Source organism: Mixophyes fleayi, chromosome 10, assembly GCF_038048845.1.
Source record: "Mixophyes fleayi isolate aMixFle1 chromosome 10, aMixFle1.hap1, whole genome shotgun sequence".
Classification (NCBI taxonomy): Eukaryota; Metazoa; Chordata; class Amphibia; order Anura; family Limnodynastidae; genus Mixophyes; species Mixophyes fleayi.
The window spans coordinates 34,315,989-34,341,449 of NC_134411.1; the positions used below are offsets into that span (position 1 = coordinate 34,315,989).

Below are 25,461 nucleotides of genomic sequence, written 5' to 3' on the forward strand. Positions count from 1 at the left end.
ATAATGTATGTAGTAGGTCCGTGAACCGGACCTACCAGTCAGAAAGTCGGCTGATAGCTGGTAATCCAGATCTAAAAGCTGAGCGGTAGTGGGTGAGGGCAGTGCACTTACCCTTCTTGAGGATGCATCCTCCGGTGTCCGGGTCCTTAGCTGTTCCTCCTGGTACAAGCCGTCCACGAAGTAGACCACCGGAAGTGTGAAAGTAGAAATGCCGGGTAGGTGGCGCATGCGCGCTAGGTGGCAGTTACGGAGCCCCGCAGAATTGTAGTTGAGAGTGAGATGCTTTGTAGCAATATGACAGATATCGATATCCGCGAGTGCAACCCTACGCGTTTCACCCCAGTAGGGGCTTCTTCAGGGAAGGTTGTCTGCACTTGTATTTCCTGCACCATATTCTACAACAGCATCACTATCTACGAGGTGGATTCCTTTCTCTCATGCGCATTATGCATGATCACTACTGAATAGCCGGCTGGCTTTAGCAACAGGAGATTTACTGTTGATTTAAGACTTTGTCTTCTCAAGACTTTGCGTTTATTTACCTTCCATCTGCATTTGTACACTATTTGGAATAGTGTTTATTGATATATTTATACCTGACATTGTATCCTCAATAAACACAGGTACGCCGGCTGGCCTACCTGGAGAAGGGAGAGGGGGCTGGTACTGTCCTTGTCTCTCCTACTCTCTTATATTATTGAGGATGACACATTGGGGTATATTTACTAAAGTGCGAGTTTGAAAAAGTGGAGATGTTGCCTATAGCAACCAATCAGATTCTAGCTGTCATTTTGTAGAATGCACTAAATAAATGAAAGCTAGAATCTGATTGGTTGCTATAGGCAACATCCCCACATTTTCAAACTCGCAGTTTAATAAATATACCCCATTGTCTTTAGCCTTTACCATGGAAATACAACAATATTGCAAAAAAAAACAATATGCCCCCACCCAAAAAAAAAGTACAAAACAAAACCTTGCACACTAGGCTGCAGCCTATTGAATAATCAGGCTCTGCTGGGGTATCTTGGACTACAAAGACTGCCTTAATTATACCCCTCTTCCGGGTCTCATGGAAAGGAGTAGAAGGGGCTAATTCAGGGAGGATGCCACAGCAAAATCAATCATCAGTGATTTGGCTCCTTATTTTGGACACACTGTGCAAGCATCCTATCTACAGACTCTGTAGATCCAGCAGTAACGGGCCTCCAGGAGTGAGATGGGCAGTCCCTCCGTCCCTGACTAGCCTCGGGAGATATAGGCTTCCAATTGGGTAGCCGGCAAAGATAGCTCCTTCCCTGTCCCCAGAAGCCACGAGCGTGGGACACAGAGTCAGAAGACCAGAAGGGAGATTCGGCTTTGAACAAATCGAGGAGGCTCGAGGTCAGGACTGATTAGAGATCACGGATCCTGCTAGAATGATCAGGAAGAATTGGAGGCTGCTGCGAGGACCAGAGATCTTCCTATTCCTTCGTTCTTGTGCAGGTCATGTGGATGTGTGTGCCCACCGAAAGCCGGGTGACATTGAAACAGGTCCACTGTGAGAGGGAGAGGAGCCTCAGTGCTACCAGACGGTACCCAGTACAGAGATCCCAGAAATTGGTTATAGGGAGTATTTGTTTTGTATCCTTTTAACTTGATGGCTTATTGACACAGGGTAGTGCCTAGGAAGTCACCTTATATACATAACTCCCAACATTTGAGATTCTGGAATCAGGACAGGGGGCATTGATACATCTCGATAGGGGCATGACCGTGTCACAATGGGGGCATGCTTAGCTCTGTGTAATGCTAAGCTGCCCCTTAGCAACCTACCCTCCAAATACCCACACAGTGCTGCATGCACCAGTAGCTGGAACGTGTGACCCCGTTCACTGCTCCTGTGTTTTGCCCTAAAATCAGGACTGTCCCACAGAAATCAGGACAGTTGGAAGGCATGCATATAGACAGTGCTAAATCCCATCCAATAATGCAGTGTTTCCCAAACTAAGCTGTCAAGTACCCCTAACAGTGGATGTTTTCCAGATCTCCTTGCTGGAGCACAGGTGTATTCATCACTGGCTGACACATTGTAACAGATCCACAGGTGGTATAATTATAATGTGTCAGTCAGTAATGAATACACCTGTGCTCCAGCAAGGAGATATAAAGAACATCCACTGTTAGGGGTACTTGAGGACTGAGCTTGGGAAACGCTGCAATAATGGATCTTTATGAGTCCCTAGTTGTCAGTCTGGTAAAGGGATAAGTATTAGCATTTTTTTTAACATGAAGCAGCTGTTTATGTACAATGATAATATTATAAATGCACGTGTATTTTATCTAATGAAATTACTGAAAATAAAAGCAACTCATGTGCTGTAAGTGGGTGCCTGGTTGATATACTATTATAGTATTTAATACAAGAGTCTGCACTTCAATGGTTAATTGTCATAAAAAAATCGATTTATTCTGGCATTTACACCAATATCTTCACTTTTCGGTCCCTATTGGGATATTTTACAAAGTAAATACAATGATGCACAACTATTCCTTACATAACCCACAATCCAAATAAAATGTGGCACCTTTCTGAAGTCATTATGGACATTAGCAAAACAATTCTCATACAAAAATTATAATCGTGACCATTAGATGGCGACATAGTCATAAACAGTGTACACAGTACAATGAAGTATAAGGGGGGACTTCAATTGACCGCAAGTCTCCCCCCGCAGCCTTAAAAAAAACAAAAAAAACCCCTGCAGGTTTTTAACTGCTATAGCGACCACTTTTAGTTAACACAGCGTTAAAACTTGTGCAATTCAATTGAAAAAGAGGTCACGCTGCTCCCCCTGCGCGTTAATCATTGGTGCTTGCAAATTTTTAGGGGAGTGAATGGGAGGGTTTAACGCGGTTATGTATACAAAAAAAAGGATTGGCATACATTTGCATACATTAGATTGCATTACACAACCTTTCTATTTGATAATATCTACATACAGTACTTTCTTTTAGCATATTTCTTTTATTTCACTGTTTTTTTACTAAAGAATCATCGATACCATGTCAAAACACATTAGTACATACATATTAGTACAATTAACATACATAAATATAATAAATTAGTGATTTTTGTTTTTGTTTATTTTTAAGGGTTTTTTTTTCATTATTATTTTAAAATAAAATCAACTTTTCATGTTATACATTACTGATAAACATAGTTTATCTTTTTTTTTTTTAATTATTACATGATTTCAAATAGTTTTCTTAGGTTTTTTATTTTTAGCACACCCCAAAGAGGTGCGAGATAAAACAGGGTATTGGCCTGTTTTACCCGCCGCGTTAATAAAAAATTGAATAGCTTTTAACGCGGTGGGCTCTCGCCCACCCTATACTTTCAATAGACCTTCTACTGGACCGCGAGAGGACCGTTTGATGGAAAAAAAAACGTAGCGTTAAAAATGGAATTGAATTGCTGGTAAAGTTAACCCGCTTGAAAAGGATAAAAAACAGCGTTAAAATGACTTAACACGCTACAAAAAAAAACAACTCGCTGACAATTGAATACCCCCCTAAGGATAAAATCACTTCATTTGTAGAATCAGGAGACATTAAAACATTTCAGTCAATAGGTGATCCCGTAGAGTGGGACGATGGTCGTCCCTGTTTTTCTAAATCGAGCTACTGTACATTAATTGAAAAGAAAATATATTACTTTATAACAAAATTCAGCGAATAGGTCATGATGAGGATTGTAATTCCCTGAGATCCGTCTAGAACGGTAATGGGCAACCGGATACACTTCCGGGGCTACATGGGCAGTCCTCTCACCTTCAATAGGGCCGCACGTTACCCTTCATCTTAGTAGAAAGTTAAAACAATACATTAAATCAAAGAGACACTTATAATAATAACATATCAGCAGGCATTTTATACAAGTGTTAACGCTATAACAAACAAATTTGACAATAAAGCAGAAAGGACCCTGGGGGCCACAGTTGAAAGCTCGAAGGGCCGCATACAGCCCTTGGGCCACTCGTTGTCCATCGCTGGTTTAGACAATGCCATTCATCATCAGCAAAAAGGGTTAACACTTTTACAGAAGTAAATATCACTGTTGAATAGGACTAGCTGACGTAGAGGTCAACACCACCAACCAAGACAGACATATGATCTGCATCCATATGAAGCACTGACACCTTGTATATGCAAAGCCTGAGACAATAAGGAAGCCAGGCCTTTAATGGCATCAAGATTGCAGCCTGGTGATGAAGTCCTAGCTGCTCGAAAGGGAATATGTCAAGGAAATATTCTGCAAAATCCTGCAGCAGAGCTGAGCAGCCTCTGGACTTGATACAAGTATATTTTTAAACCAAGGTCTGCTAGGTAGCTGTCACATAATTACCCGATATTTGGGAATGAATGCCATTATCCTTATCAATAAGGGACCTTGGCACCTGGCAGGGGAGCCTGATATTGGTATATAGTGGAGGAGCACACAAAGTGGTAGGTAGTTTTGACTCTCAGCGAGTGCAGTAGGCTCAGTTTAGCTCTTGTAGGTACTCGAAGACGATGCACAGTCTTAATAGATTCTTCATCTGGCTATTCTTTATCTCATTGGCTGCTGCTCGTCCTGTAAGTACACAGAATCGTTCAGCATTTTATTATTGTACCTTAGCAATACATTATTTTGCTTTTCACAATAGTAAGTACAGCCAGAACATAAAGGATCCTTCAAAACTCACGTCCAATTGCAACCTTGGAAACGTAGAGGAGATTTTATATAATGCGGTTTTTTTTCAGTGTTTTGTATATAAATTCTGGATACATTTGGTTTCCTATAATTATGTTACAAATAAAGGGCCTTTAAAATAGGTGACTTTTGGTATTTATATCCTAGGAGCTTCAGTGACCAAGTTAATTTCAGTAAGCTGTGGTTGAAATTCTATTTTCTGCTCTGTGTAGGAAGGAATTGCCACTCTGCCCACATCACAGGCATTAAAGTCACATATACAGATAATTATTACGTTATGCAACGAATTCCACGTTTCTAAAAGCATACGTCAAGACGTCAGACTATCCAGAAATATTTGATCTAAATGAATTATTGTGCTTAGGAGCAAATGTAATTATCATTAAAGTTTTAAATGGTCTGTTTTGTTTTTGCAGTTCCCAGGCAGAGTTCCCAATGAGGGTGAGTACTTTACGTTGTTTTCTATATATGTTTTATATATATATATATAAATATATATATATATATATATATATACATACATTTATACACGCCTCTAAATTCCCGGTCTCTTAAAGCTAATTTAAATATTTAAATATCTAATTTGAAAAACACTTTTACATGTGGATATAGTTTTTGGGCGTGTATTATTGTATATAGCGCCAATCATATGCCCAGCGCTGTACAGGGAGTATGTAATCACTCACATCAATTCCTCTCCCACTGGAGCTTACACTCTAATTTCCCTACCACACACACAAACACACACTAGGATCCATTTTGTAAGAAACCAATTAACCCACCAGTATGTTTTTCTCATACTTGCCAACTCTCCCGGAAAGTCCAGGAGACTCCCGAAATTCAGGTCGGTATCCTGGACTCCCTGGAGAGCTGGCATTTCTCCCGCGTCCCAAAATTCCCTTGACAAAATGACGCGATTCTCTGTGAATCGCGTCATTTTGGCCCTGCCCAGCGCAGCAAAACGTAACTTTACTCGTGGGTGCGGGGCCAAAATGTTGCGATTCAATGCGTCACGCCCCTCTCCCGGACGTCGCCTATTGAAAGTAGGTAAGTATGGTTTTTTGGAGTGTGGGAGGAAACCCAAGCACCCAGAGGAAACCCACGCAAACACGGGGAGAACATACAAACGCCACACAGATAGGAACCTATTTGGAAACAAGCTCGTGTGAACAGCAATGTGAGGCGCTGATCCATCCATATCGCTCTGAAGGAGAACATTTATTTGCTGCCGTAGCTGCCATCTTGTGCTGTTAAGGGTTTTATAAATGTTATTTGCATTAATTACAGATCCACTACTGGTCAACTCGGAGGATGAGGAAACTGAGGACGTTTTCACCCAAATCCTAAGGTCGAACAAGGGTAACAATTTTTTCTATCTTCAAAGCATATAAAACATGGAAGATAATTGCACTATTTCCTGTCATACATCCCTGTTCGTCTTTCAGACGCCACCGTGAAGTTGCACCACGGAGACATTGTCATGGACAGAAGCTACAGTGCTACAAAGTGCACTAACTGCCTCTGGACCAAGTCTAAGGACGGGACAGTAAAGATCCCTTACAGCCTGTCGTCCAGTTACAGTGAGTGTGGAAGCAGGAACAGGTGTCTGTGTTCGGCCCTCCAAGGCCGAAACCTGTAGAGTGACAGGAACTTGGAACCTGGACCTAACGCAGTCAGGTGACACTGTCACAATTCATGGACAAAGTAGGTCATTTAAAGATAATTTTTAGGACGACATGATTGGTTATCTCTAAAGTTCAGAATAAAACTAAGAATAACATCTAATTAGCGGTGACCTAATTATTATTTTTTTTTCTCTACTGAAATAATTTTAAGGGCCAGCTCGTCGCAAAGTCACTGCTATAAACCATTATATATTATTTTTCAATTATTGACTAAAATAAATTTAAAGTGCACTTATCTCTTATGGACAAGAGGCCATTCTCTGGGCTGATCCAAGTTCATGGCAATCCAGCCGATCAGTTCACTAAACACGGGTGATATCTGAAACAGGTTCCATGTATTTATAGGCTGTATCATGACTCAGGGATGTCACTTGTTCCCAGTAAACCGATAGGCTGCAATCTCATGAATATTGATTTAGCCCATAAGTTGACCCCACCTCCACTGCATTTGAGTAACAAGCGTACTTTGGGGAAAGGAAACTAGGAGACACCTCCAATGCAGACTTGTAGTTTTAGTAAAATATTTTATAGTTTTCTTTATATGTTTCATAGGCAAACTGAGGAGGGGGGGTTCTAGTGCCTGGAAACCCCCCTCCAAGCCTGGGGCACTGTATAATTGAGGTGGCTGGACCCTGTCCTATTTGATTCAAAGTTACTAATATGAATCAAATAGGACCTGAAACCTATCTACAAACATGAAATATCAGCAATATCAAAATGATAACAATATTAATTGTTGCACACAATTATTTTAAGGTTTTTGTTTTGTCAGAACGACACAATGTTACAACTAATTTGTACCCCACTAGCCAGCAATAGGTGTATATTATGTGAAACTGTCTAAAACAAGTTTCCTGGTCTGCTCCAGTCATTGCTGTAATAATCTAGATGAATTCTCTCCTCTCCCAGCTGACGTAGAGAAGGGGCTGATTATTGAGGCCATTCAGACCATCACATCACTGACCTGTATCCGGCTTGTGGAACGATCCACAGAGAAGGACTATCTGAATATCCAGTCTGGAAGTGGGTATGTTACAACGCAAACCTAGCCATTGGTTCAGAGAGCACGGTTATGTAGTTGTTAGGGCTGCGCCTAGCCGTTCTGGTGCCCAAGACGGCAACTGAAATGAGCGGTACGCTCAATTCTAAGGACATTTTACCAAGGACCGAGTGTATCTAAGCATTTCACAGGCATTCATTGCAACCCAAAAACATTAAACACACTTGTAGCATGTCCTAGCTATATATCTATCTATCTATCTATCTATCTATCTATCTATCTATATATATATATATATATTGCAACAAAAGACAGGCACGGCGCCTCAATGTGTATTATCAATTGAATATATATATAGGCGAATGTAATAAGCTGCGTACCATAAGGTTTTAGTAGGTCGTCTTAATCCTATATGGGAGACCCTCCTTCCAGGCTGTCCTCCCAATAAATCACAGCTCGGACAATGCAGGAAAAACAAAAGTAACATAGAGTGGTACGGTCATGGTATACATCACACTTCTTGTGAGCATGCACACCACCTATTTAGGTTTCCTTATTGTGAGAAAAAACCATATATACCCAAAGTGGAGAATCATATACAGTATATTAGACACCCACGTGATGTATAATAATAAACTGCGTACCAGATGTTTTCTAGGTATAAGCATAGATAAATTCCTTGGATGATCAAATATATATTCTCTCCATCTCAACCTCATTCATTGGTTGCAGGGGATGTGTTTGAGGCCACGGGGGGCACCTTCCGCGGATGAGTCGACTTCCTGCGGGATTTGATTGCTCCAGGGGGTTGAGTCATAATTTTAAGATATGAATAAAAGCAAAAACCATAAAACACGTTGCTTCCTTAGTCACAGTTCTGCTGGTTACAGCGACGGGTCTCTGGTGTCTGCAGTCGCCACACTGTCAGCTCGTGTATTCCGCTGGTTTGAATGTAAATATCCGAGGAATTTATCTATGCTTATACCTAGAAAACATCTGGTACGCAGTTTATTATTATACATCACGTGGGTGTCTAATATACTGTATATGATTCTCCACTTTGGGTATATATGGTTTTTTCTCACAATAAGGAAACCTAAATAGGTGGTGTGCATGCTCACAAGAAGTGTGATGTATACCATGACCGTACCACTCTATGTTACTTTTGTTTTTCCTGCATTGTCCGAGCTGTGATTTATTGGGAGGACAGCCTGGAAGGAGGGTCTCCCATATAGGATTAAGACGACCTACTAAAACCTTATGGTACGCAGCTTATTACATTCGCCTATATATTTATTCAATTGATAATACACATTGAGGCGCCGTGCCTGTCTTCTGTTGCAGTGTTTCCATTTCCGGATTGACCATCTGGCTACAGGTTATCGTGGCTGCCGCTCACACTTGAGCCAACTATATATCTGGAACTGTTCCATTTTATACTGTATTTGATTTACATTGATAATTCTGTCACGCTGTGGTTACTAGCGCCATTTATATCAACTTGTTGGTTTTCTATATATATATATATATATATATATATATGTTTTGAAATAACTGCACCTTAAATATACTATTTTGGGCGTTATTCGCATTACTAACCAGCGTATGCATTATGTCCAGCCAGGAGAAAATGTTCTCAGATTAAGAACATATACTGAGTAATACATATAATGAGCTATAGTGCTGTGTATTGCAAGAAGTACATATTTTAATACCTAACTTCCATATAGTCATTATAAGAGACAATGGACAACGACATCCATGAAGATTGAGCCATGAGGGACATAGGGGTTGGTTTATCAAACAATGTAAAAAGGAAAAGTGGAGGTGTTGCCCATAGCAACCAATCACATTCTAACTACCATTTGTCTAGTACAGTCTATAAAATGATAGCTGGAATCTGATTGGTTGCTATGGGCAACACCTCCACTTTTACTTTCTAGATAGTTTGATGAATCTACCCCATAATCTTGCTAGGTTCGTAATCCACAAAAATGGGCTCTGTCTATGGTAAATTGGGACATCTGGTAACCGGTAATGTGGCTCATTTTTGGCCTACTTGAGATAAAGGTTAATACATAAGCGATTAAAATTAAACAAAACTCCAATAGACATTCTGATACCTGGTAGGAGAGGACGTCAGAACAGTTTTGCTCACTATAAATCTTGCTGGCTGCTATATTTTATCCATCCCACCTCAGGGGGTAAATTTATCAAGCTGCGGGTTTGAAAAAAGTGGAGATGTTGCCTATGGCAACCGATCAGATTCTAGTTATCATTTATTTAGTACATTCTATAAAATTACAGCTAGAATCTGGTTGCTATAGGCAACATCTCCACTTTTTTCCAAACCTGCAGCTTGATAAATGTACCCCTAGGAGTCACTGAAAACTCCCTGGATATTGTTGGATACCCACACAAACAAATTGCAAACTACAAAGCTCGATAGAGGCAGACAAGGATCAGACAACACAGTAACATGAATAGCTCTCACTATTCCTTGTATATGACCCCTGTTACCATCTCTGTATCCAGGTGCTGGTCTTCTATTGGGAAGACTGGAGGTTCTCAGGATATATCATTGATGAGTACAGGATGCCTGGGGAGAGGAGTGATACAACATGAGATCACACACGCTCTGGGCTTTTATCATGAGCAGAGCCGTAGCGACCGAGATCAACATCTGGACGTCCAGTGGCAGCACATAGCTGAAGGTACAGATATATATATATATATATATATATATATATATAATATATATATATATATATATATAATATATATATATATATATTACAGCCATTCCATCAAAGTCTGCAGGGGTTGTTCTAGAGCAATGATGAAGGAGTAAAGGTGAATTTACATGTGCATTAGTTTAAAGACATTTAAATGAGCCAAATAGACAAACATAAGTCATTTTTATTGAATTGTGGGACGGTATAAAGCTGCACTACCAGCTAGAAAAATATTTCACTCAGGTGACCCTCCCCTTAGCCTCCGGAGATTCTTCCATGCAGCCGTTTTTTCCTGGGGCGTGTGCATTTATAAAATATATCTTGTCACCTGATTGCCCAGCAGGTATCATGGTGAAGACAGCCACTGAAATTAAGGATATATACATATATACATCTGCTACTTTCTCTTGGGACATTTAATGAATAGCTCAGTGGTTATAGTGCTAGTTAGTATTTTGACAATTACTTTATAGACATTTATATGACTTAAAGTTAAAATTAACATATTTAAGGCTTAGGGGACAATGTATCAAACTGCAGGTTTGAAAACATGGAGATGTTGCCTATAGATTCTAGTTATCATTTATTTAGTACATTCTACAAAATGACAGCTAGAATCTGATTGGTTGCTACAGGCAACATCTCCACTTTTTCAAACCCACAGCTTAATAAATTTGCCCTTTTGACCTATAATTATTTTTTTTTTAATAGGTGCAGTATAAAGCTGCATTACCAGCTAAAAAACATTTCACTAAGATCCCCCTCCCACTAGCCATTAATTTTTCCTGGGGATTCCCTGTTACTCTTACAGCCACGGACAATAACCGGTGAGGAGGAGGGGGAGGGCTAATGAGATGAAAGATTACTGTTATAGGGCCCTATTCCCTTGTGTCCCCGTTAATACCCTCTGTCCTTCTCTCCTTACGCTTATCTGCTCTCTATCTTATGTCCCCCTCTCTCTTAACACTATAGTCAGGGGCAGTACCCCGCCTAGCTCCTCATTGGTGCTGGTCTGGCTAATCATTGCTTTCTATTGTATTGTCCTCTCTTGTTATGTTCTACTGTTTTACTGTATGCTGTCTGTACCGCGCTGCGGAACCTCCGTGGAGCCTTACAGATAAAACATAATAATTATTGTTAGAATTATAAAGAAAATCCTTTATCGTATCTTTAAATGCAGCTAATTGGGGTCAATTTGAGTTAGCTGACACAGACAACATGAATCTACCGTACGACTACTCCTCAGTCATGCATTATGGAAGGTAAGATGAATTCCTGGGGCCTGTAGAGGCTTCTTACTCACCTGGGCAATTTTTAGTCCTATAACAGTTTTTTTTTTCCAAGATCAATGTTGTATCAGTTTTTGCATTAACCTTCTGTAGGGTTAACAGAGAAGCCTGGGGATGGCACAGAAACCCTAAAGGTTAGAAGGTTTGATACATCTATCCCATAGTGACCTACACGTTACTGATGTCATTTATCACAGTAGTGATGTCATAGAGTGACAGAGGGCGTCCCCCAGTACCCAGGATTGGCAATCCAGTAAAAGTTTTGAAAAAATGCCCAAAAGAGCGCTAAAAGTCAGATTTTATAGACAATTATTTAAGTGGTGACCCCATTGCCTTTCATATATGAAATTCAACCCAACTGTCCTCGAGTTTCCTACTGCACATACCATTAATGGAAAATTTCACTGAAGAAACTCTCTAAAACCCCCCAAAAATTTCTGTTTGGCATTACCAATGATCCAGAGTTTTTTTCCCCGATTCAAATAGACATCGGGGGGTAAATGTATCAAGCTGAGAGTTTTCCAGCGGGTTTGAAAAACCAATCAGATTCTAGCTATCATTTATTTAGTACATTCTACAAAATGATAGCTGGGAATCTGATTGGTTGCTATAGGCAACATCTCCACTTTTCAAACCAGTGGCGGATCCAGGGGGGGGGGGGGCGATCGGGGCGATCGCCCCCCCCCCCCCACTAAGGGCTTGCTGCCGACAGCTGCACACTGTGCAGGTCCGTTCAGCAGTGACAGTATGCTGCCCGAATGCTCTGATTGTGTTTTAAACACAATTAGAGCAGCGGGACAGCACACTTTCACTGCTGAACGGACCTGCACATACTGTGCAGCCGCCGGCAGCCTTAGGACACATAAAGGGGGTGGGGCCTAGATCGCCCCCCCTAAAATCGCCCCGGGTAAGGCAAACGTCTGGGTCCGCCCCTGTTTCAAACCCGCCGAAAAACTCAGCTTGATACATTTACCCCTGGGTGTTATCGAGGCCCCTCCCCAATGTTTGTCCCATACGTGCAAATTAGTTTGAAAAGGTTTGCCTAGAAGGATCGAGGATCACAGTGCTGGACCATTGGAGCATTTGGGTGGACCCGTCAATTTAGGGTAACCGCTGCCTGAAGATAAGTAGAACTTTGTATTTTAGCTAATTTTAGTGAACTCTACACACAACTATTTTTGCAGGTACGCTTACTCCAACACTTCTGGACAACCAAGTCTCACACCCAAGCCGGACCAATCGGTAGAAATTGGGCAAAGATATGGACTGAGTTCATTAGATGTGTCGAAGATTAAGAAGCTCTACGAATGCGGTATGTGATTAAATATACATTAATCTATAACGGGGTTCCAACGGTTTCAAATCGTATATGTACAAATCAATCTATGCTACTAGAAGAAACAGTAGTTATTGAATTATAATATTAAACACAGTTATTCATTCACAATTCCTATTTATTTGTTAATCAACTAAGCAGCTTAAAATGTATAATGTAATGACCTTCAAAGATCTACGTTGTGTAGTGTTTGTCTCTGTTGTTCCTCATTCATTTACTGCTCAATGTTCTTCTTTCAGATCTGTGCAGTTTCTTGCTAACAGGGACCAATGGATCGCTGGATTTTCAGACTTCCATGTCATCATATTCATATGCAACCGACTGCGTTTGGCTTGTGAGGGTCAACCGAAATAAGGTAACTGCAGGTCTGGTAAAAAGCTAAACAAACGGTTACTCATCAATCAGGTAAGAGTGATGTTGCAAAACATTGCATGTATTATGGCTGTGATAATCCAGGTAAAATATGTGGTGTTAAAAGAATGGATGACGTATAAAGTAGCTCAAGGAAATTATTCCATTCCACTAAATTAAAGAAACTACTTTTCAGATGGGTTTTGCTGGTTCTAATTGTAATTACTGGTATACATCTGTTCTGTGTCTTTGTGTGTGGTATAGAACCAACCTGTAGCCAATCCGAGTATTAGAATGTTCATAGGACTACACCAACCTGTAGCCAATCCGAGTATTAAAAGGTTCATTGGACTACACAAACCTATGGCCAATTCAAGCATTAAAATGTTCATAGGACTACACAAACCTATGGCCAATCCAAGTATTAGAATGTTCCTAGGACTAGACCAACCTGTAGCCAATTCTAGTATTAGAATGTTCATAGGACTACACCAACCTGTGTCCAATCCGAGCATTAGAATGTTCATAGGACTACTCAAACCTGTGGCCAATCTGAGCATTAGAATGTTCATACGACTATTCAAACCTGTGTCCAATCCGAGCATTAGAATGTTCATAGGACTACTCAAACCTGTGTCCAATCCGAGCATTAGAATGTTCATAGGACTATTCAAACCTGTGGCCAATCCAAGCATTAGAATGTTCAGAGGTCTACACCAACCTGTAGCCACTCAGAACATTAGAATGTTCACAGGACTACACAAACCTGTAGCCAATCAGAGCATTAGAACATTCACAGGACTAGATCAACCTGTAGCCAATCAGAGCCTTAGACCATCTTTATGTAAGCAACCTTTTAGAACCAACCTGTAATCAATCAGAGTATTAGAGTATTAGTATTATGTTTTTCAGGTTCTCTTGCAGTTTGATAAATTTGATGTCTCGCCCTCGGCTGGATGTACCTCTAATTACATCACAGTATATGATGGACCAAGCCGGAAGTCCCCCTTGTTATTAGACAGAGTTTGTGGCAGTCATGAGCTCCCCCTTCTGGTAGCAACTGGAAGCACCATGCTGGTGGAATTTGTTCACGATATGACCTTTGCATCCAATGAATTAAAGGCTTCTTACGGTTTAGGTACTGAGCACAATTAAATCCATTAATATAGATTTATATTGTCCTTGATTTGTAATGCGCCAGCAGTAGAGACAAAGTAAATGCAGAGGTGAAAACAAGGGGTAGGGCGATCTCTGTTTACATTGAGATGGGAAGAGGACAGGCGCGGGCTGCCAAATTTCAGCCCGGGGGGGCCACAAGTGGCCGCATCACATGACATGCGATGCGGCCGTGTCATTGATGACGCGGCCACATCGCGTGTCATGTGATGCGGCCGCCGGTAATATTAAGGTAATATTGCATCCACGGGGGAAGGCGGCCGGTCCAAACAGCGGTCAGACTGAGCGGCCCCGGGGGCCGATGCCCCCCGGCCCAGCCCGCCCCTGGAAGAGGACACAGTTGAGACAAGAGATGTGGCTCAGATTGGATATTAGACATCAGTGTATGCAGTATAGGCGGTATAACTGGGCCTATAGCCCACCTACTGTATAATACTTACAAGCCTCATCCATACGTTGTGGAACGAGTCTTCCTTTTTCACTACTAGATTTCTGCTTAATCTGACCCCTAATTTGCATACCTAAGCCACTGGCAATAAAGAGAAAATATCAGCAGGAGAGGTAGGAAGCAATAGCCTGATTAAAAAGTGATTTTCTACATAGCATTAGAGATAGTTACTTTCTGGTCACTGCTGCACTTTAGATAGGTGTTGTTTTATTACTGTCTTATTGGTCAATTCCATTCTTTTTGCAATATAAGTTGACATCTCATGATCGAGCAGCACTACCACCTACTTATTCATGTAAACCACACTCTACGTTAATGCCCCACATAGAATCTGGAGATAATTGGATGATAAAAACTGTTTCTGACTTTATGTAACTTTCGCTAGTGGACTGTGGAGGGACGTACACAAGTGACAAAGGCACGATCACTTCTCCTGGTTACCCTAATCTCTACCCGAACCTGTCCGATTGTATCTCGACCATATGGGCTCCTGAGGGGTATCAGGTAAGGAACTTTGATTTTTGCAATGCTCTCGTCATAGGGCAACTGCTGCAGGAAACATAACTTCCCCCGATGTCTTCTTCAGATTGTCCTGAACTTCACAGCCTTCGATCTGGAGTATTCCAGCACATGTCTCTATGATTACCTTATTATCAATGATGGGGGTAGAAGAGATTCACCACTGCTGGGCAGATACTGCAGGGATGTCCGCATACCAACCATCACCTCCACCAGTAACGCTCTTCTGTTAGAGTTCCACAGCGACAGCTGGTTCAACAGAGCTGGTTACACAGCTGACTACTATTTTGGTAAGAAGCTATATTTATTTCTGACCACCCTCGTCTGCCTTGTTTGGTGTGGGATAACTTGCTATGATAGATGTAGACTATGACTAAGAGGATGAAAGCTAAAGTAGATAATTAAAATACAAATTAGTATATGTCTTACATTAGTTCATATAGTTTACTAAGCTCCAAGATTCACTTTCCGGTGTGATTCATCTACCAGGGAGTGGTATCTACGTGCTGACTGTCTATATGTCTCTTCTATTGTCTAGGCCAGATTATTTTGTGATCTAGACATTCTATGAATTATTTTTTTACAGTGCAATCATCGTGAGCACACAGATCTTTTGAAGGAAGATTGTCGTTTCTACACCATCCTTACCCTGGTGCCGTTCAATACCCAGATGAAATCTAATGCAAAAATGTGGATTTTCTCCTGAACTCATTTGCAGATCTGCAGAGCAATTCAGTTATATCAAATGCATCTGAAGCTATAAAGTAACAATTTGTAATTAATTTGGAAAGTACTTGTGCACGATAAACAAGGAATTAATACGAAAACAATTGTAGTGCTTAAAGGACTTTAATTAAACTGGCAAGTGTGAGCGCAGCTCAGTCACACAGTCTATGTAGCAGGTTAGTGTGTGATTGGATGGTGATGTCACAGTGCAGTCACACAGTCTATGTAGCAGGTTAGTGTGTGATTGGATGGTGATGTCACAGCGCAGTCACACAGTCTATGTAGCAGGTTAGTGTGTGATTGGATGGTGATGTCACAGCGCAGTCACACAGTCTATCTAGCAGGTTAGTGTGTGATTGGATGGTGATGTCACAGCGCAGTCACACAGTCTATCTAGCAGGTTAGTGTGTGATTGGATGGTGATGTCACAGCGCAGTCACACAGTCTATCTAGCAGGTTAGTGTGTGATTGGATGGTGATGTCACAGCGCAGTCACACAGTCTATCTAGCAGGTTAGTGTGTGATTGGATGGTGATGTCACAGCACAGTCACACAGTCTATCTAGCAGGTTAGTGTGTGATTGGATGGTGATGTCACAGTGGAGGTAATTTTCAAAGAGCAAACTGGTGTTTTGTTAGGTTTTACTGTGTGCATCAATTTTCCAGAGTGAGCCTAAATTTCTACCAAAGTGCAAAGTGCATAGGAGTAGAAGTTTGCATAGACTACAGGGGTAGTTGCTCTTTATGGATTAAGTGATCTGGTGCCTCTACTACTTTTGTGGAGCAGTGCAAAAATGAGGTTTATTTTTGAGAAGTGAGATTATTGAAATTCGATGGAGAAATGTGCCCAGCTCAGTTCTGGCGTCACCTCCTATACTTTTAATGGGGCCCATTTTCCACCTTCATGTTGTCCTTTGGCAGAGAAGCGCATTTCTAAGTTCACTCCGAGCCATGTAATAAAAAGATTCACAACCGTAATAATACCAGTCCTAATGTCCCCTCTAATGATTTTAGGGACATCAATTGGCTGCCATCAAAAATTGACCCTAGTCTCTCTCTCTTTCTGTCTCTCTTTGTATGTTAGGGGATTTAGACTGTAAGCTTCAATGGGGCAGGGACTGATGTGAATGAGTTCTCTGTACAGCGCTGCGGAATCAGTGGCGCTATATAAATAAATGGTGATGATGATGATGATCAATGAGGATCATCCGGGCAGTATTTTAGGAGGAAAAACTTAAATAGTAAAGTAGTCGGAGGTCGCATTTCCAAAGTAATGTTTACACTTCCGCATAATGGACCTAATGCTAGTTTGGGATTACACCCATTTTTGTAGCGTAAATTATATGCAGGAATGCAGAGCGTCTTGAATCAACGGGTCCTTACGCCTCATGAGACGGATCGGGGATGGGAGGAGCATGCGCATGCAGCCTGATTTCAGCAAGGGCGTGTTAGCACATATGTGGGTTATACGTACCTCAGATACACCTGTCCGTAGGTGGATCATTTACAAGTACCTGTAGTTCACCAGAAGAAACACTGTTTTCTGGCTTCTCCTAGGAGGGAGGGGGCCGCATTGTTTTGCGGGCCCCATTCCCCATTGAGGATCACACCTGCTATAACTTGCAGTCTGTAATGAGAGATGTGGTGAATGTAAAAGTGTGTTTTATTGTGATACTCTACAAATTAAGCAGTGTGAGGGTATTTACCTAGCTAGCCCATGATGAAAGTCAGGGTAGGCAATAAATGAGCTAAATACCATCGATGTTCAGCTGCTGGACCCAGTGAGTTCAGATGTCATAGCTGTTGTCGTCTCTGTTCCTTCTGTGGTGACCTCCGCGGCCTCCGTGGTGTCGGCAGCTGCCGCCTGACATGGGGAACAGCTGACTGCTCTGTGTCCAGCAGAAAGCGTGATACTAACATAACCTCCAGGCACACAGCTACTCCAAGCTGGCAGAGACCCACAGGAGTGCCCGCACAGCATGAACAGCCTTCTCTACAGTCGGAGGACGGAGGTTCACACAATGTAAATGGTGAAGGACAGTTATGGTGCCAACCGCAGACTGTCTTAAGATTTCTACAATGACTAATACATTTATTGTGTCTCCACCCTCTCACCCGGCCTCTCATTCCAAACGTACCGCTGCTCCCGTAACGGCACAGAAATGCCAGATGCCAATTACTGCTTTATTATTGGCGACTGATGATGCTGGTGCCTTACAGTAGCCACACAGACACTTACACTGCCACTTATAACAGGCACAGGCCCTTACACTGCCACTTATACCGCACACAAGCACTCACAATGCTACTTACAGCACACACATACTTACACTGCTACTTATAACACACACACATACTTACACTGCCACTTATACCACACACAGATACTTACACTGCCATTTATACCACACACAGGCACTTACACTGCCACTTATACCGCACACAAGCACTCAGAATGCTACTTACAGCACACACACATACTTACACTGCTACTTACAGCACACACACATACTTACACTGCCACTTATAACACACACACACATACTTACACTGCCACTTATACCGCACACAAGCACTCAGAATGCTACTTACAGCACACACACATACTTACACTGCTACTTACAGCACACACATACTTACACTGCTACTTATAACACACACACATACTTACACTGCCACTTATACCACACACAGATACTTACACTGCCATTTATACCACACACAGGCACTTACACTGCCACTTATACCGCACACAAGCACTCAGAATGCTACTTACAGCACACACACATACTTACACTGCTACTTACAGCACACACACATACTTACACTGCCACTTATAACACACACAGGCACTTACACTGCTACTTATAACATACACAGGCACTTACACTGCTACTTATAACATACACAGGCACTTACACTGCCACTTATACCTTGGACTATTCTCCTGAGCAAGACGTATATATACTGTTTGATATGTACTGCACTATATGTAGTATTCGTATAACATGTATACACAGCACATATGAATATATTGGTGAACATGTGTTTCTATGTGTAAGGTCTTGTAGAATACATGTTTCTCTTAAATAACATTAAGAGCTTTTACATAAACTTGAAAACCACAAAGGCTGCTAATTATCCAGCAATCTATTACAGCGATTGGGACATCACTACTTATGAAAAATCCCTTTGTTTTAATATGTACTCCTGTTCCTCCTTCAACAGCGCCCTCAAGACTGAGTGAGCAGATGGTGCCAGACTCATTCGCCACTACATTCCTCTAGTCTGACAGGTCAGATAAATGAGTTATAAAGCAAACGTCTATCTGGTGAATGACACATCTGCTGTGCCCCATACAATTCCAATTTACCCCGGTAAAGGAAAATCTGGTTTCCCTGGGAACAGGCGTTAGAGCGTTTTACTAGGCCTCAGCCCCCTCGCTGTCTTGGTTATTTGTCCTCGTATTGTCTCCTTGTTGTCTTTTACAACATGGTTACTCAGAGACCGGAGATACATGCGAGTATTATGTCTGCGGAGCACAGGCCATTGTCCCCCCAGTTTATTTAATTAATTAGGGTTTTCAATAGGCGGCAGTGTTTGAGAGGTACATGTGTAGGAGACAGATAAATGTCTATAAAACCGTTGCCTCATTGCTACTTCGTGGATGACTGAACGTGTTCCTTTTGTCAGGCCGGTTTTATAATAGAGAACAAGGCTGTTCTGTTTGTTCTTCCTGCTGCGAGGCAGCCTTAGTCCTGGATTTATGGTGGAAGATTAGTAAGTGTTACGCTGCCTAGGAGAATCCAATATATCTGGGAGGGGGGGGGGGCTGGTGTGAAACAGCTTGGGGCCCCTTCTTGTTATATATCCAAAATAAAGTCAGACAATGACAAATAAATTTGAGGAGCCTAAATTTAATCAAGGGCCGCACACTGAGCGCAACGTGCGTTTGTTTTAAAGCGGCACGTAAATCGGCGCTGCGTACTCTTGAGTTCAACAAAGAACAGATCTGAAGATACGTGCGCTGATGACTACGGGTGTAGGTCCGCTGTAGAATATAAATTCGCAACAGAACGCACAGAAAAAACAAAAACAAATAGAATTAATTCAACCAGTTAATATAGGCATTAATGATCCAACAGTTTTTTCACCCCATGAAATACATTTATTAGGATGTTCTTAATGTGTACTGAGCATAAAATACATAATTACAGTTGCTCCTGATTGCAAACACATGTTATAGCATGCATACACAGCCGTCATCACTGGTACTCAGGACTTAGATGAGCCCTTTATCTGGAGCAAGAGATACGGCAAATAAACAAGTAACTTTGAGATTCCCGGAGCTTGAATTTGGTAAAACGCCCCTTTCCCGCCCTGTTCACTCCCCAAATTTGTAGGCTGTAGTAAGTGTCCTTTGCGCTCGAAGACGAAGCAGACAGGTCTGCTTCACTGGCGTATGGTCCGGTTCTGGGCCTGCGCAGAGTAATTTTGCGTACGTTAAATCGGCAGATACGTGCCTTGAGGAATCGAGCCCAAAGAGTCTCATTTCTGCAGCGCACTGCAGAATGCCACGAGCCGCACATCGCACATCAAATTGCGCATTAACGCTCCGCTCCCGGTTGATGCCTTCGCAATATAGAAGTGCACCTATGTGCTCGAGAGAGGCAGACAAATTTAAATAGGCGCACTGTGCAACAATGCACATGAATGTCACATGGAAATCCAACCTCGTACTATTAATTAATGGCTTCCAGTAATCATGAGCGTGACGGGGTATGACGACTGTTGCTATTAAATGTGACATTTTTGTGTGTTTGAATATATTATTACATTACTCGGAGGACGTATAGGTCCCATTAAAGGTATAGGAGGTGACCCAAAGATTGCCAGCCCTGAGCTATTACAAAAATCAAGCCCTGTAGCAGAGTAGATTTGGCCTTGCACCCTGCATGCAGCAAGGAACACCCCAAAAAAAAGCATCTGCTCAACTCCTTTAAATGTCTATAAAGAACCACTGATACTGAAATACAAATCTACCCATATGAAAAGGCTGCTTGCAACATTCAGACATACTGTATCTCTGTGCTCCAACTGGAAAAGAGAAAATTCATTGTACAAAAAGTTACTATTAGAGCGTAGGCCAGTGATAGACAACCTGATATACTTCAGGGGTCCGGTGTGGTCCTCTAACTTTCAAAAGGGCCGAACATTACCCTTAATCTCAGTAATAAATTCAAACAATACATTTATTCAAAGAAACAGCCCCCTATCTGTAATAACATGTCTGCAGGCACGTTACACAAATGTCACACACTATAAGAAACATCTGACAATAAACAGGAAGGAGTTGGGATTCTAGAACCTTATTCTTCAATGATGTTTGCAAAATATTAAACAAAAATATATGTAAACATGAAAATATTTGGGGGAAAAGATGCAAGGCTCCCTCTACCGGTAGTAACGAAGGAAAACCCCTCTGTTGATACATGTTCTCTGCAAATTGTCACTTAATCCTATATATTTCACAGCACTATCACTTCATTACATTTCTGAGCAAGGAGTATATAACAGCAGTGAGAATAAATGAATTCCTCTCTTTACAAAACTGCACCTGTAATCTAATGACAAGTGAGGCTTTTAGGATGAACGCACTTAAAGGGCGACAGGGTTTGTAACAAGCTGAATAATTACCTTAAGTGGTTTAACATAGGGTGGGGACCGACCAATGGTGGCTCACGTGGGAGGGACCTTGATAGAATATAGCTGGCTGTACTTCCTGCTTTGCCTCATTTTCAGCACGAGATCCCACCCACCCACTCCTCAATTTAGTTTGGTTTTCAAATGGGGGTAGGAAGGCACTGCGTTCAGCGGCTGATTAGTGGGCGCACAGGTAGTTGATCGTAGGTCACGACCCCCTTTGAAGCAACAGTAACTCCTTTTGGTCCTTCGGTGAGGAGGGTCCCTGTCCGGCTCGGTGAGGGAGGGCAGCGTGAGTTTGTAAGGGGCAGTCACTCTGACGCCAACTCAGCGCTATGTATGTAGGGATTTGTTCCCCGTGGTTTGCGGACTTACGGCGGTTTGCGCCAGTCCACTAAGTGATCTTGTGTTATCAGCTCGTGAGCTGTTCCGCAGTGCCCTTTCTCCGCCACCATAGGTTTAGTTAATATAAAATCCTTACAATAAAAGTTCTGCCATTTTTTAATAACTTATCCAGGTCTACGTATCTTTACTTGCATGCAAATGTTTAGAGTTTTAGCTTGATGTGAAGTTTGTGGTAACATACACGGTGAGCCCTTTATTGCATTTTTATATATTTATATATGTATTCTGATTTTTTTATACTAACTCCTCTCTACCACCTTAGAAAGTGATATAATGAACTCATAAGCGATACAGGGCCTGATTCATTAAGGAACATAAGTCCAGTTACGTGCTGTAAAATTGCTTTGCGCATGCTCATATAAGGACTATACGCAGGGGTGGGGTGGCCCGGGGGGCAGGGGGGCATCGGCCCCCCGGGCCGCTCGGTCAGGCCGCTATTAGGGCCGGGGGGTAGGCCGGCCGGCCGCCCCCCGGCTGCAAAATACTATGCTTTCCCCCGCGGCCGCATCTGATTACATCAGATGCGGCCGTGTCAGCGCACGGGCGGCCACATCACATGACAGGGGATGCGGCCGCGTCATCAATGACGCGGCCGCATCCCTTTTCATGTGATGCGGCCGCCTGTGTGCCCCCGGGCTTCCCTCTCCCAGCCCGCGCCTGACTATGCGCCAATGAACACAAGCGCATGCAGTTCATCTTCGAATGCAAAGGAGACCTCTGACTGCCTATAGGGGAAGGAAAGGGCGTATAAACGCAGTTAATGTACAGCCAAGCTCGAGAAGCACGCACATCCGTCCAATTCAAGCTCTGGGCATCTCTCAGGTACATGACTTTTAGCTGTATCACGTGCACCAGCTACAGGTCGGGTGTAAGTGCCGAGTGATAGTGATGATGGCTGTGTATACATGCTAGACATACTTGCCAACTGTCCCTGAATGTCAGGGAGACTCCCTGAAATAGGGGTGATCTCCCTCACTCCCTGAAGAGTCTGGCATTCTCCCTGATGCTGAGCCAGTACAAGACATGTTTGGCTTCGCCATCTGTGGCATGATGACACAGCTCAGAAATTGTGTCCTATGTCCATGTATTGATGCCTATGGAGGTGGCCATTTTCATGGAGACCAAGATTTAATCTGAAAGACTGACAGGTAAGACAACATGACTTCAGTAATGGAGACAGAAATGTAAAAGACACTTCAGTCTCTATAGATTCATTAGCTTCTTTTCTTTAACGCACAATTGCCTACTCTCCCGGAATGTTCGGGAGACTCCCGCATTTCTGGGAGACCTCCCAGGATTGCAGGGCAACCTTTCGGTTCTCGCCCCCGCAATAGATAAGTGGTGGAGGAGGGGCTTAATGACGCAAATATTACATCATCTTTGCCCCACCCCCTGCTGTAATTTGCCAAAATTGTGACAATCGTTTAGGGGGCGTGGCCAAAATGATGTGATTCCTCAAGCCCCGCCCCGCACGCCGACCTCCTAAAAGCCAACGAGGAAAAGTTGGCAAGTATGATGCTAGAACATGTGTTTGCAATTAAGAGCAATTCGTTTTTTATTTTTAATAAATTTACAAAAATCTCCCCAAAATCTTTTTTCATGTTATCATTATGGGGTATTGTGTGTAGAGTTTTCAGGGAACTCTGTCTCTCTTAGTAAAATAGAAACATAGAATTTGACGGCAGATACGAACCGCTTGGCCCATCTAGTCTGCCCATATTTTTTATTAACCTATGGTACCTTAAACCCTATTTGATCCTTTATTCTTTGTAAGGATATCCTTATGTCTGTCCCAAGCATGTTTAAACTGCTCTACTGTATTATCCTCTACCACTTCTGATGGGAGGATATTCCACTTATCCACTACCCTTTCTGTGAAGTAGTTTTTCCTCACATTTCCTCTGACCCTGTTGCATATCTTTGTGTCATTTGCAGAAAGGAATACTTTCCCTTCAATACTATTTGCAATGTCTCTAATAAAGGTATTAAAAAGCACTGGTCCAAGTACAGATCCTTGGGGTACTCCACTGGTAACCTTTCCCTCCTGTGAATGTTCTCCATTTACTATAACTCTCTGTTTTCTATCCTGCAACCAAGATCTTATCCATTCCACCATCTTTTAATCCAATCCCAAGCTTTCAAGTTTATTTAACAGTCTGCGTTGTAGGACAGTGTCAAAAACCTTACTAAAATCCAGATAAGCTACATCTACGCCCCCCCCCCCTTGATCTTGTAATTTAGTCACCCAGTCAAAAATGTCAATAAGATTTGTTTGACATGATCTCCCCCCAGTAAATCTATGCTGTTTAGGATCCTGTAGGTTACTGGATTTGAGATATTCTACGACTCTTTCTTTTAAGAGTGTTTTTACCAATTTCCCTACTACTGATGTAAGACTCACAGGTCTGTAGTTGTCTCTTCCTTGCTTCCACTTTTGTGCAGTGGGACTACATTTTCCTTTTTTCCAGTCCTCTGGAATTACTCCTGTAGCTACTGACTGATTGAATAATTCTGTTAATGGTGTTACCAGCACCCCCGCAAGCTCTTTAGTACCTTTGTAGGATCCTTAGATATCTTCTTTCCGCTTAGTAGTGAAGCATGAATATATCCTGATCACGTTACACATCAGGAATGTCAGTGTCTGTCAAAAAGTCCCATTTGAAACGGATGAAGCAATCGGATTGTAACACTTTATGCACATATGCAGATGGTATTTTGTTTAATGATGTTTTAAGTGCAACCAACAGATGATGCAGAAATATTTTCATAATCTTCAACATGGGAGATAACAAAGGAGACTGATTTCAAAGTTGATCACTAGAGTACACAAAACTTGTAGGGTCCTGATGACAGTTTTTTAAAGCCTCTACATTACACATTATGGTATTAAACCATCCAACCGCGCAGGCAGCCTCCCCCTCATTGCAGAACAGAAAAGCCCCTTGTATGTTATCCTGCTAATTAATCTGTGTTTTATCCGCTGAAGTTGTTTACAGCTAGTGTTTTACTTCTCTAATTGTGTTCCGGACAGTTACTGCAATAGTACACAGTTATTTTGGCTTGGCTTCTTCCTGAGCTGTGAGTACTTACCTGTACAGCGGAACCTAAGTCAGCTATTTTCCAGTCTCTAGTGATGGGCCTATCTGGGCTAAGTGACTACTCAACAGTATATGGAAGGGACATCTGCCTGGGGATACCGAGGGCACTCCCCCCCCCCTCCTCCCCTCCAGGTAGCATTGTAGCTTCACTGGGTTTAAGTGGCTCCTCAACAAACAAGGCGTGACCAGGGGAGATAGGACTGCAAATTCCTAAGTATAACAAAAAGGAAAGGGAGACTGTAATTTTTGGGTGGAT

The 25,461-nt window shown here is 42.1% G+C and overlaps 1 protein-coding gene across 5 annotated transcripts in view; it reads left to right on the top strand.

Moving 5' to 3' along the window:
• LOC142103967 (embryonic protein UVS.2-like) overlaps positions 1-16,142 on the top strand; it is a 34,001-nt gene extending 17,859 nt beyond the window's left edge. For 2 of the 5 annotated variants that reach the window (XM_075188377.1, XM_075188376.1), the window contains exons 2-13: positions 5,152-5,176; positions 6,023-6,094; positions 6,181-6,315; positions 7,330-7,447; positions 9,956-10,134; positions 11,336-11,417; positions 12,629-12,756; positions 13,020-13,135; positions 14,044-14,269; positions 15,141-15,259; positions 15,342-15,564; positions 15,861-16,142. In XM_075188377.1, coding sequence (XP_075044478.1) covers positions 6,216-6,315; positions 7,330-7,447; positions 9,956-10,134; positions 11,336-11,417; positions 12,629-12,756; positions 13,020-13,135; positions 14,044-14,269; positions 15,141-15,259; positions 15,342-15,564; positions 15,861-15,874 — 1,305 coding nt within the window. In that variant the 5' untranslated portion in view covers positions 5,152-5,176; positions 6,023-6,094; positions 6,181-6,215 and the 3' untranslated portion in view covers positions 15,875-16,142. Of the gene's footprint in view, positions 1-1,251; positions 1,575-4,110; positions 4,618-5,151; positions 5,177-6,022; positions 6,095-6,180; positions 6,316-7,329; positions 7,448-9,955; positions 10,135-11,335; positions 11,418-12,628; positions 12,757-13,019; positions 13,136-14,043; positions 14,270-15,140; positions 15,260-15,341; positions 15,565-15,860 lie in introns of those variants that run through there. The other 3 variants (XM_075188375.1, XM_075188374.1, XM_075188373.1) reach the window with 3 other exon arrangements.
• Positions 16,143-25,461: the final 9,319 nt, after the last annotated feature.